We start from the raw sequence: 13,201 nt of genomic DNA on the forward strand, positions 1-13,201 counted from the left end.
CCCTCAGGAATTCTCCAGCCCCTTCCCAGCTCCCTCAGGAATTCTCCAGCCCCTTCCTATCTCCCTCAGGAATTCTCCAGCCCCTTTCCCAGCTCCCTCAGGAATTCTCCATTCCCGTTCCCTGGCAGGATGGATTTCCCCATCTTGCCTTGGGTTAGGGCTGGCTGGGCTGGAGGAGCCCTGGGGCTGTGAGTGGGAGGAGCTAGAAATGAGTTTTATTTGTAAATACAACTTTGACATACCTGGTAACTGCATTTTTTTTTTTATTTTATTTTAATTGCTTTTCAACAGGAGAAGTTGGTGTTTAGGAGTCTGACTCCTGCCTGCACGCAATGCTGCTCACTCCAGAGGAGAGAACCTGGCTGCTGATAACAAGGACATGGTCCAAGTGCCACCCCTGGGCATTGCCAGCCACAGGTGAGCCCAAAACTGAATTTCTGTGGGGAATCAGAAATAAAAACTCATGTGAGGTGTTTGTTTTGTAGTGAATAAACCACATTACACAAAAACCTCAGCATTTGGAGGGAGCATCTCCCAGACGGAGCAGCTTTCTCTGTTTGTGTCAGGGCAGGAGAGCGATTCTCTGCTCATAGAAATCCAGCAGATCCTCCCATGTTCTTCTTGTCTTTGTCAGACTCACCACAAAGTCCTGAAGGAAAACTGCTGGAAGTTACCATGGACCCAAAAAACCCCCAAAAATATTAATTTGTATGAAATGAATAGCCAGTATTTAGATGCTTGTGTTAAAACAAAATAAACAAATGGCTCGTGAACCTGTGAATATTCTTAATTGTAACTGGGTAACAGAACCCATATCTTGACCTCATAAATTCATGATTTTTTCTGCCATGATTTTTCTACATATTAATGTTATTCATTACTGTTATTTTAGTTATTTATTCCCACACACAGCCCACCTTAAAAGGTGCTTTTTGAAAATGCCTTTGACCCAGCTAAGAGGGGTCTGGCAAACTTGGCTTCTTTTCCTCAGGAAAAAAAGGTTTCTTGATTCTTTGGCTGCTGAAAAGGAACATTTCCTTTTGCTGCTGCAACAAGTCTTTGTGATGCTGTGAGTTCAGTATTTAGAGGGAAATCTTCAGTTATCTGCCATTTTTATGGTTTTATCCCTGACTAAGAGGTCTCAATAACTGACCTATTTTTCTCCCCTGAATTTGATTTTTTACACATCCTTGTTGCCTGTTTTCTTCTGCTGCTTCATTTCCTGGGAAACCCAAAAAAGCAATTTAGAGATTTCTGGGAATTTTTTTAATTTTTTTTTTTTCCCCAGTGGATTTCAGAGAATCCTTGGCAGTGCACCCTGAATGAGTCAGGCAGTCCCACTGTGCTACAGATTAAGATATCCACAGGTGGGAGTTATTAAAAGTCTTAAAAACGCCCCAAATCAGTGCTTTTTTGTGTTTGCATTATCCTGCCAAGAAACAAAACCCAAGAAATAAACAGGAAATACTTATCCTGCTGAGAAATCAGAGCAGAATACCCTCAGTGTGGATGTGATAACGCTGCAGTGCTGTTGTTTACTGTTATCAGGGATGTTCTTGCAGTGCTCTGGAGCAGGCAAATCCTGCAGTTATCCTTTAGGATAACTGGTTGAAAAAAAAAAGCCTTTTGGCTAATTTTTGTACAAAAGCCTTTTGGCTAATTTTAATGCCTTTTTGGAAAACCAAGAACTCTGTCAGGTGGGACTTTGTGTCAGTGAAAGGGATTTCTTCTGATTGTACAAAGAAGTAATATTTAGCTGTGATAATGTTATTTTTCAGGCTATAAAACATCTTTTCAGAGAACTTTTAATCTAATATGAGCCAGAAGGTCTTCCCATCTCTACAGAGGAAGAAATCCTGGCACAGATTCCCAGAGAAGCTGGGGCTGCCCCTGGGATTCTTGGAAGGTCAGGTTGGATGGGGCTTGGAGCACCCTGGAAGTTGCAGGTACTTTCCCAACCCAAATAATTCTGTTCCAGTCCCCCAGATGTTCATAACCCTTCCATAATTTAGGATTCTCCATGAAAAATTCCTAAAACTCCTTCCAGGCTGCCTGAGGGTGTGTTGCCAGCAGCTCCTGGCATCTCTCAATAACAGCCACAAGTCTTGAACTGCTTCCAGGGCTTTGCTGGACAGCACTGGGAACAAAACACTTCCAGTAATGAGGAAAAACGTGGGAGTGTCCTGCTGTATTCCCAGTGCTGTGGAATCCCGGCAGAGGGAGGATTTTCACAAGATGCAGGTCTCTGTTTCCAGCTGCAGAAGCCTCTGTGTGGAAAATGGCTCGGGCACATCTTCCACTGATCTTGAAGATCACAGAATCCCAGAATTTGGTTTGGAAGAGACATTAAAAATATTTTATTCCACTCCCTGCCATGGGCAGGGACACCTTCCACTATTCCAGGCTGCTCCAGCCTGGCCTGGGACACTTCCAGGGTCTCAGGGATGGGATGGGGCAGCCACAGCTCCTCTTGGAATCTGTGCCAGGGCCTCCCCACCCTGACAGGGAACAGCTTTCTCTCAGTGTCTGATCTAAATCTCTTCTTTTTTCATGTCACAGATACCACAATGATATCAATGTCAAAGAGCTTTGATACTATTTAATTTCATATATATTTATACAGGAAATCTTAACATTTTTACTAATGAAGTTGTGGTCACCTATTTCTCCTCTAACTTTGGAAGAGAATCTAGGTACAAAGAAATGCGTGAGGCTTCTGGAAATAATGAGTGGTTTTGGTAAATACTTTTTTTGCCTGCTCCTTCACTGTTTGAATGAAAAAAGTTAGTCCAAATGACCTGTCTGGGCTTTAGATGTAGCTTTTTACTGTTGTTTTTGAAGGCAATTCATCAAGACCATGGCTTTCCCAGGATATGCAGGGGAATAAAGTAAAAGCCCTACTGAAGACTGTAGGAGTTATAATTTCTTTCAATTATAGGTTGGTTTTTTTTTAAATAAAAGGTTTCTCCCCTTTTTTTTTCCCCAAAGCAGCATTTAATTAATTGATTTGTAACTTTGAGATTCTGAGTGATTCCATCCTTTTTTTTCTTTTTTCCTGCAACTTGTTAGAGGTTCCTATGTAAACCCCAGAAGAGAATTTATGTTTGACTGGGTGGAAGAACAGGCTCCAGTGTTTTGGAAGCACTGAGCCTTATCTAGGGTACATGGAGTCCCACTTCTCCTGGGCTTTTAGACACATTGTCCTGCACAACTCAACATCAGCAGTGATTAATGGCTCTGAAAATAAAGCATAAATCCATTTGTTACAGATCCTATTTTTAATCTGTGCACAAGTATTTTATGCTGGCCAAGGAGCAGGAGGTTTTTCTCTGTCTGCTGCTTCCTGGAAGCCCAGGCAGCACCAGGGGCTGGGCACTGCCTAAATTCTTGCTTGCTTGCTGCTAAATTCTCATGGAATTTTAGTCTTGTTGGATCCTTAAGGGATGCCTGTGTTTGTTCAGGAGTCACTTGGAGCAGAAAGTGTGGGTCACACCCTCCTCCTCCTCCCCTGCAGGGTCAGAATGTCCCTGTGTGAGCTCTTCTTGTGCCTCATTTAATGACATAAATACTGACAGCATTTATATGGAATTTTACAGGATATTTGTGTGGCCTTCTCTAATTCTGTTATTTAATAGGGATTGGTCTGGATGTGCAAAATCAGTTCACAGCAAACTGTGAAAAGTTTACAAACTGTGTAAACTTTTTAAGTTAAAAAGCATTCTCTGCAGGGTTGTTCTGTCCTGCTCTTGGTGGGAACACACCTGACCAGAGAATATTTCTGTCCCACCTTTTCAGAAAATACCCAGGAAGGGAGATCTGAGTCTGTGACTGCTTTCACTGGGCCAGGGATTAATAGTAAAGAAGATAAATTAAATTTAGAGAATTCCAGGATGGAAGAGGCCTCAAATATCATCTGCTCCAGTCTTTCTTGGCATAAATAACCTCTGAATAAATAATTTATTCGTAATATTGCTTTCTGCAGCAGTACTTGGCTCTCTTTCTTACCCACATTTGCTCTGTGGAGTTTCCAGGCACTTCTCCCTTCTTCCCATGGGCTCTTCACTGGAATATTTTGTGTTTTCTGGGGTTATAACAGGGATGATGGCTCTTGTTTTCCAGAGGGGATGTGTTTGCCTGGGACAGGAGCATTCCCAGTCTCACAGAGCAGGCGATTCTGAACGTGCCACGCCAACACCTAAAATGTGAAACCTGTGGAGAATTCCTGTTACTGTGCAGTAAGTCAATTCTGTTACTTGCATATTTATTTTCAGAAGATAGATTTGGGTTAATTTATTAATTTTATTAATTAATCATTATTAAATTTGCCTTAATAAGGCAAAGGAGGGAACACTATTTAGACTTTATCCTTTTGGCATGGCTACGTTACGCATTCCTGAAAAATTAGTTTACTTCAGGAAATCAAAGCAAAGCTTTGCCTTGCTGCCTTTACTGCTCTCTAGATGAACATCTAATATTAAAAAGGAAATATTTCTTTCTCTGTTCAATGCAGGTAAACAGCAGGAAGCCAACCATGGACACTCAGTTTTTCTCCCCGTTACTGGGAGCAGTCCCCAGTCCCCCCACGCCTCCAGAACCCTCCCGGCTGTGCAACGACTGGCCCGGATGTGCCGAGGATTTTGCATCCCAAACTGCCTTCCAGGAGTGCCCAAAGAAAAGGTATCAGCATTCCTGATGTGGCCTCAGGGCTTCTGGGTCACTGCAGTTCTTGTGCTAAAGAACTAATGGGGATTTTGGATATTTTTTTGGGGAGAGTTTCTGGAAACTCAGCGGATTTTCTTTGTTCTGTAATGGTTATTACTGAGGTTGTGAGGAAAAGATGTGTTAGGGGTTTTTTTTTTCCATCTTAAAGCCTAGTAGTGGTGACAGAATATTGCCCTTTTTGGAGGGAATTGGGTGATAGAGACTGACACAGCAGCTCTTGATGAGAAAATGCTCTTTTAATGAGCATTTCTAATACCTCACTGCATTTTTTTTATCATTTGCTTAATAAGAAAGACAAAATCTGAGGTGGGGAGAAAGCAGAGTCCACTGGCAACAGTGTTGAAAATTAATAGTTAATGAATTAATAAAATTAATAGTTAATTAACTATTAAAATTAATAGTTAAGGAAGATATATTACAAAAAACCTTATTTTTTTTTGCTAGTTCCAGTTGGAAGTCTCAGAGTGATGTTCATTTTTGAATAAAAGATCACACAGCTTTGGTGTCAACTGTAAGAGTTAATTTTAAGTAAGGAGTGGCAATTTGCCAATTAAAATATACAGTATTTCCTTAAAGCAGCCTTTGTTATTATATCTGTGATTATTCACAAATTATTGCAAGGTAACTTTAAAGACAAAAAATAGTTATGGAATTAGAGTTAATCCATGTCTACACCCATTCTGAGCCAGCAGATATTCAGAATTTCTTGAGGTCTCCTTAAAAAAAACAATAGGAAAAGAAAAAACATTGTGATTTGACCAAGACACAGAAAAGATCTGGTTATCAAGTGTCAGTTCTGCATTCACAAAACATTTTGAAAAGAGTTTTTGCACTTCAGTGTGTCCAAAATTAAATCCAGATCCCACTGAGAGGAAACTGAGCAGGCATGGAGTAAATCAGGGACCGAGTTAGAAGTGAAACTGGTGAGGTCTTAAAAGCCAGCAGGGTGTAATTTTCACTGATTTTCACAGTGGCAAGAGATCAAAAAGGTGATTTTTTTAATAAGAGTTTGTCTCACATTTTATTGTCTCTGTTCATCAGAGTCAGTGAGCAATTAAGTGGCAGCTGAGGTGGTTTGGGGAAGGTGGCACCAGGGGAAACTCCAAGATCTTCAGGGACACTGAAAGGAATCAGAACAAGGTGGGGAGGGAAGTTTATTGGAGCAAAACAATGAGGATGGAGGGAAGGAAGTCTTTAACAGCATTGTTTTAATTAAATTGTGAGGAAGAGTCAGGAGTCATTATGACCAACTCAATAAAAATCTAATCTTACACCTGAAGTAAATATTAGGTTTGTTTAAAACTTGTGGAAAACCTTGGGTATTTACCAGAGATAGTTAGTTAGCTCTTTTACTGAGTTAGATCTTTTATTGAGTGAGAAACTAACTTGAGTGAGAAACTAACTTAGACTAAGAAAATACTTACTAAAACCCCAAAAGGGTATTAAAAAGTGGTCCAACTTAAGTAAATAAATTATTTTCTGGGATTAACATAATAGGTTTTGAATTATTTGGCAGCAGATAAATTAGAATGCTCCAGACTTTGAGAATATTGATCCTATTTATGCTCTGAACAAGACAGTCAAGGTTTGAAGGAATGTCCATGAAACAGTTTTGTTTCTTGGAAAGAAAGAAAAATTTTTGGTGCTTGGAAAGTCTCTGGTGAAGCAAAAAGGAAAATAATTCTACTTTGCTTGGACTATAGAATTCACAAATGCAGGAAGAGATTTCTGTAGAGGGATGCTCAGGATACATTAAATTCAGAACAACTAGAAAATGCTGCTAAAATAAAAGTTTTATCCTCTTCTTCTTGCCTGTTTTATTTAGGAGAAAAAGACTTATTTAAAACTTTTACTTTGTTGTTTATTTATTTAATTTTTCAGGGCACCAATAAATCTTAATTACTCTGGCAATGGGCCTGATATGTTTGGGTTGGTGTCAAGCATTTTAGAGGAGCCAAACAAACCAGAACCAGCTACGGATTGGTAAGTTTGTTCTGAGAGTTTTTGTCATTTGTGTGCTGGTTTTTATGCCCATTGTCACACAGGTATGATACACATTTTTAATTATTTCAGAGTTGAGTAATGATAGCCTTTTAAATCCCCTTAAAATGTGGAGGTGTCTTCATTTGCCAGTAAAAAAAGCCACAAAAACCCAGCAAAACTGAACTGTTAAAAATGCAAATTTTTTTTAAAGTTTTCCATCAGCTTTACAGAATTTGAGGAGGAAATAAAGATAATTAATTCTGACTGGTAGGGAGCTGACTGACTACAGTGGAATCTGAGATATTTAATCTTGGATTCCACTGAATCTGAGATTAAATATAAATAAATCCAATTAAATAAAAATAATCCAAATAAACCCTGCAATTCTGAACGTGCATCAGATAAACAGTTGGGTGATGGGATTTCACAGAGCATTTCACTGCTGTGGGAATATTCCTTCTGTTTTTGAGGAGAGCTGTGCATGGCTGGTGAATAATGTAAAGCTGGGGAATAACTGTGATGTGTGAATTGTTTTAAAGTAGGGAACATTTTAAATCCTGATTGTTTTACTCTCTTACAGGAATTCTCTATCCAGATTGTTTCCCCCTCTGTGGGCACCTGATCTGGGCAGCAATGGGGAGTTCCCAGGGCTCCCAGCTCAGCACTGTGTCCAAAACAAGGATTTCCCCAGCTTGCTGGGCACCAGCTGCCATCAGGAACCCCTGCAGGAGCCTCCTGACGTGGAGATGCTGCACAGAGGTCTGGGAGACCTTCAGCTCCTCGAGTCTTGGCTCTCTCCCCATGCTCATCCCAGCACCGCCCCAACAAACGCTTACCCTGAGAATTCCTCTTGGCAGAACAGCACCACAGCTCCCCAGGAAGGGTTTTCCTTCCCAAGTGGGAGCTGGAACCAGCATCTGTGCACTTACGACCATGGGAGGTTAAATGGAGGCTATGAAAAATGTGGCTCCAGTTTTAGCCCTTTTTCTCCTCAGAACAGGATGAAGGAAAGCCCCAGTGTGCAGAAGGAGCTTTGGAAAAGCGAAAGAGCAAGAGGAAAAGCTCTGAAAAATTATGCTCAAGGACAAATTAAGTATTCCCCTGATCTTTCCAATCAGCCTGGTGATAACTCTTGGGATAAAGTATCCCAGGACAGCCAGCTGTTCTCTAAAAGATGTGAAAACTTCACAGCTGCTCACAAACTGCAGTCACCTGTCCATCCATCACTTCATTTCTTCAATCAACCCACTAAGGAAAATAATTTTTCTGGAGGAACAGGCAGAAAACCCCAGGAAAGCCATGTGCAAAATGGCCATCGTGGCTTTACTTTGGGAGATGCTTTTAATAATAATAATAATGAGTGTAAAGTGAATATGGGCCCTAAGGAAACTTCTCATGTAGCTGGATATGATTTACCTGTGAAAAATGCTGTGCAAAACGGGAGTTATTCCTCGTACCAGGGGTGTGCGTGGCTGGATGGGAAAAACCTGGCAGCTGCATCTGAAATTCCATGTGGAAAACAAATGGCCACGAGCCCCCAGTCCTCATCAGGGGTTTCCACCATGTCGGGGGGCTCTCCCACCCACCAGCCCTCCTACTACCCCCAGCTCCTTCCCGCCCTCCCTCCCAGGAAAGATGGGAGGTTACAAACATCCAATGAAGTTCCCAGTCATTTGGGGGTTCCTTATTTCGTCTCAGAGATCCAGAAGCAGGTGAGATCTGTTGGAAGATCACAGGAGGATGCCGGGATGAGCAAAGAGGGGCGGCGCCGCAAATTCCCCGTTCGTTTTTCGCCCGACTGGTTCGTGCAGCAGAAAGCTGCAGGTGGAGACCCCGCTGAGAAATACCACAGGTTCCCAAAAAGGCAGAGCCAGGAAAGTGGCAATAAAGATGATAGAAGAGGTAGAACGAATTGGATCCCTCATTTGGGATCTGCAGCTCCAAACCGCCAGCCCTTCGACGCGTTTCCAAAAAAGCACGAGCAGAATGGTGGCAGCTTGTCAGATTTCATCAATCCTTCTCTGCTTCCTTCTTTCCCATTCATGTCTGATTTTAAGCAAAATCCCAGCTTCCCTCCATTTAATCACCAGCTGCTCTCATCAGGAAATAATTTTAATTTCCCTCCGCCACCGTTTCCGTTCTCGGACCTTGTTGATCTTTTTCACTGCGACGACTTTAACCCCTTGAGTCCCTTCATCAGTGATATCTTCTCTGGGGAAATCCCTGCCCCCTGCTTTGCCTTTCCAACCCCATTTAACAAGTACAGAGCTCCCAGGAGCCGCAGTGGCCCCGCTAACGAGCTCCACATTCGACTGGAGGAGTGCTACGAGCAGTGGAGAGCTCTGGAGAAGGAGAGGAAGAAGGTAAAACACAATTGGTGATGATTCCTGATAAAGACTTGGCTGGTTTTAAGAGAGAAAGTTTTATGGTGTTTCTTCTTTGATTTGTTGGGGGGTTTTGGTCTTTTTTTTTGGTTTTTTTATGGTTGGTTTGGGTTGTTTTGGGGGTTATTTTTGTTTGGATTTTTACTTTAAGTGATGCAGCCACAACTTTCTCTCTCTTTTTTTTTTTTCTTCCTTGTTGTAGTAAATCTCTGGCTTTATTAAAAAAGAAAATGAACCAACTAATCCTGGGCACCCTCTATTTGTAGAGAAAACCTACAGTGTTTTGTTTGTTCCCAAAGGAAATTTCAGCTTATGCTCTTCTCATTATGGTCACTTTCCTGCCTCAGGCTCATTCCCAGAACTGTTGGCAGGGAAGGATCTCACTGATAATGAGGGTATTGCACTTGGGAATGAAAGCTCTGTGTTCTAAAGAAGCAGGAAGAGCTTTCCTAAGAGGAGTCAAATCCCTGAATTCCGTGCCAGGTCTCAGAAAATGAATTGTCCATAACCCCTGGTTCTAATTATGCACCCAGTCCGTGGCTGCTTCCACGTGTGAGAAACCTCCTGGTCATTGGAAAAAGGTGTCTGAGCAAACAGACCTGGGAAATACCTTTTGTTTTCCATCATCATCTGGGGGACCTTGCTAATGGACTTTTGGAAGTGTGAATGGAAATGCCTGTGCTACTCTCCAATGGATGCATTTAAACAAGACTCCTCTCTGCCTGTCTGGCCTTCCAGGAATTCTCTGGAAGTGAGAAAGGGATGATTCTTGCTCCACTGTTCTCAGGCAGGACTTGGGACAATTTAGTCATTTACAAAGACCAAGTCACGGTTTTTGTCTCCTGCTTTTTATTTCTTCATTAAAGGAGGGTTGTTTATCCTCATACTTATTAATGAAAGGGGCTTTATTGACCCTTTGATCTGGTCCATTCCAAGTGATCCAGTTTTATCCCAGTGAGCTGCTCTGGGTTGCTCAGGGCATTGTGTGGTTATGGAATATAAACTGTTCTCAGTCCTCCAAGCCAGCTGCCACAGCCTGGCTCCCATTCCTGCAGCCAAACCACATTCCTTAGGAGGGGATGACTTCGAGAAGACAGAAACTCCCCCTGGGATTTGATTTAATTCTCTCCACCTTGTCTGATCACTCAGCCCTTTCAGCTCTCTGAAACCTGTTCATTGCAGCTTTGGGGTCACAACTTATCAGAAACCCCACTTTTCCAGGGATCTCACACTTAAAGCATTTCCACAAGTTAGGAATTGTCTGCAATATTTAATGTGCATGTAATTTAGTTAATTGCTTATTAGCTGTAATGCTTAGGTAATTCTGGTTTTGTTATAAGAATCCATGACCCTTTCTCTGTCTTTTTTTTTTCTGGATGCCTTTTGGGCTCCTCAGATGATGAGTACAGGTGGAATCAGCTCTTGTTGTCCATGTTGGACCAGGGCAGGGACTAAATAATATGGAAGTAAAGCAAAAAGAGAAGGACTTCCTCTCAAATTCAGTACAAATACACACAGTGGGAATGTGGAATTAGCCTTGCCTTGAATGGCAGTGCAGCACCTGACTCCTCTCTCCTACATCCATGGTACCCTGGAGGAGGAAGGACATAAGGAATCTACTGCTAGCTGTGTCTTTTTTACTCCATGTGTAAGAATTTCCTATCCAAAAATAGGTTTGGTGATGTTTAGTCACTGTCTGTGTTAGACACTGGCTTAGCCACTCCTTCTCAGCAGAAGTTTGGCTGTTGTGTTAAAGATTTTCTGTTAAAGAAAAAGATTTTCTCTGTTAAACAGGTGGTACCAGTTTGTGTTAAATGTGGTTTCATCCTGATGCACTTGAGATGTGATTTATGCTGCTGCTATCCCCTGGTTCTGTTTCTTTAATAACCATAGCATGTGACATTTGAGAGAAGCAGTGAGAGGTGTTGGACTCTGAGAGCTGAATTAGAGAAACATTCATGCAAGGAAGCTGGAGAGAGACTTTTGGCAAGGCCATGTAGTGATAGGTCAAGGGGAATGACTTTGAACCAGAAGAGGGCAGGGTTAGATTAGATTTGGGAAGAAATTTTTGCTGTGAGGGTGGTGGGACCCTGGCACAGGGTGCCCAGAGCAGCTGTGGCTGCCCCTGGATCCCTGGAAGTGCCCAAGGCCAGGTTGGACAGGGCTTGGAGCAGCCTGGGACAGTGAGAGGTGTCCCTGCCCATGGCAGGGGGTGGAATGAGATGAGCTTTAAGGTCCCTTCCAAGCCAAACCATTCTGGGATATTTGGGAATGTTTTTCTGTCAATGCAGCCAGAAGTTGCTAGGGCGCTCACTCCTAATCCACTCAAAAATTCCAAACAGCGCCAAAAACCGGATTGATGCCATTGTACTAATTTCAAGCACTCACACTGACAAATCATTTCCTTTTCAGACTGAGGCTGACCTTGCAAGACACTTCCCAGGGCAGCACATCTCCAGCTCCAGCACCTGCCCCATGTCCCGACTCCCCGCGAACCCATCCCGCGTGGATCGCCTGATCGTCGACCAGTCCCGGGAACGAGCCAGGGTAGGCCTGGTGGAGCTGCAGTTCCTTCAGGATTTGTTTGTTTTATCAACCAGTGCTCAGTGATTTTGGTGTTTTCTGCCAGGTGCTGGTGCTGATAGGAAGAATGGAGAGGCTTTGTGGTGCTCCTGTGCACAGGAACATCTCCAGGACCTTGGAGCTCCACCTGGAAGCCATTCAGGTGACCCAGGCACGCCGGAAGGATGAGATTGGGAATGCTGCAAACCCCCAGAGTCATGGGGTGCCACGCTATAACAACGAGAAAGGTAGTGCTGCCCATTCCTGGAGCCCTCAAAGCTTTATCAGGGATTAAATTCTGAATATGTTCCACCTAAAAATGTAAATTTGCAATACACAGCAATTCTTGTCACCCTGGCAAAAGAAAGTTTGCAAATACACTCTTGTTACTTTTTAAGACTTTAAATTACTTTGAATTCTATTTTTTTGTTGTTGTTTTCCTGTTACTACTTTAAAAACTTTGAAATTTTTTCCCCTTGGCTAGGTGACAACTGTAAAAACTCCTCAGTGGCATTATATAGCCATAAGTGGTTGTCCTAAAGCAAAAATGTGCTCATTTTTAAGCAAGTAGAATTATTTCCTGATGTGGTTAAACTTTCTTTTCTCTTCAGCTTATAAAATAATAACAAAATTGCCAGTGTTGTGCAAATCAATTGTCTGTCTACCTTACCTAAATCACAAACCCACCAGGAATGACATTCCATGTTTCCCAAATGCTGTTGAAGTAAAGCCAGAATAACCTGTAGCAGCACTAAACGTGGCAATTTATGATTTGGGGTTAAGGATTATATTATTTTTCTTGAGAAAATCCCTGTGACTCCTTACTGCTGAAGTGGGCAGGGAGGTTCCTTTGACTGTGGAAGAGCTCTTCTTGTGGGGGAAAAATAAGATGGAAAAAGAACCAAAATGTTTTGCTTTTGCAATTCAGGTGCCAAAAATTAAAATACAAAATGAATGTAAAGTGTCATGCCCTTAAAACAATAGTCCTACATGCAAACTGACTTTTAAAATTACTCCTAAAACTTCCATGTGACTTTAACTCCAAGTGGGAGTCAGGAGGAGTAGAAGGAAGGTTCTTGGCCAGGCAGGAGATGGAGGACAGTGGTTAAGTGGATGATTATGATTAGATTTAATGCCAATACAGCATCCAAATATTGCCAACATACAGCTCTATCATCAGTTACAAGGAGTTGTGGCATCATCAGGTTCTGGTCCCTCCTGCTGAGTCACAGGTTTTGGGGAGATCCCCTCCCTTCCTGAATTCCCAGAGGAGTGAAGGAGCAGCTCAGTCCCAGATTTCATCAACAATCTGTATCTGAAGGGTTGTAACATCAGCAGTTTTGGCTGGAAATGTGCAGGTTTGCAATCCCTGGCCTTGCAGGATTCACAGTTGCAAACAAATCCCCTGTGGAGCTGCTTTAAGATTTCATCTCTGTATTCGACCAGATCTTTGTGCTTTAACTCACCCATCCAAAAATCAGTGCCCCTTTCTTCTGCAAAATCAAAAAACTGCCTGCAGCCTCAGCAAACTAGTTTGCCTGGTGTCCACC

At 42.3% G+C, this 13,201-nt stretch overlaps 1 protein-coding gene across 4 annotated transcripts in view; it reads left to right on the forward strand.

The window, feature by feature from the left end:
- Nucleotides 1-13,201, forward strand: part of LOC107200626 (meiosis-specific coiled-coil domain-containing protein MEIOC-like) — a 30,294-nt gene that overhangs the window by 9,588 nt on the left and 7,505 nt on the right. For 3 of the 4 annotated variants that reach the window (XM_033519952.1, XM_033519948.1, XM_015619376.2), the window contains 8 exons: nucleotides 292-417; nucleotides 1,779-1,946; nucleotides 4,120-4,235; nucleotides 4,511-4,677; nucleotides 6,604-6,705; nucleotides 7,286-9,068; nucleotides 11,502-11,636; nucleotides 11,719-11,899. In XM_033519952.1, the coding sequence (XP_033375843.1) occupies nucleotides 4,532-4,677; nucleotides 6,604-6,705; nucleotides 7,286-9,068; nucleotides 11,502-11,636; nucleotides 11,719-11,899 (2,347 nt within the window). In that variant the 5' untranslated portion in view covers nucleotides 292-417; nucleotides 1,779-1,946; nucleotides 4,120-4,235; nucleotides 4,511-4,531. The remainder of the gene's footprint in view (nucleotides 1-291; nucleotides 418-1,778; nucleotides 1,947-4,119; nucleotides 4,236-4,510; nucleotides 4,678-6,603; nucleotides 6,706-7,285; nucleotides 9,069-11,501; nucleotides 11,637-11,718; nucleotides 11,900-13,201) is intronic. The other variant, XM_015619375.3, reaches the window with a different exon arrangement.

Source organism: Parus major, chromosome 2 (assembly GCF_001522545.3).
Source record: "Parus major isolate Abel chromosome 2, Parus_major1.1, whole genome shotgun sequence".
NCBI classification, from domain to species: Eukaryota; Metazoa; Chordata; class Aves; order Passeriformes; family Paridae; genus Parus; species Parus major.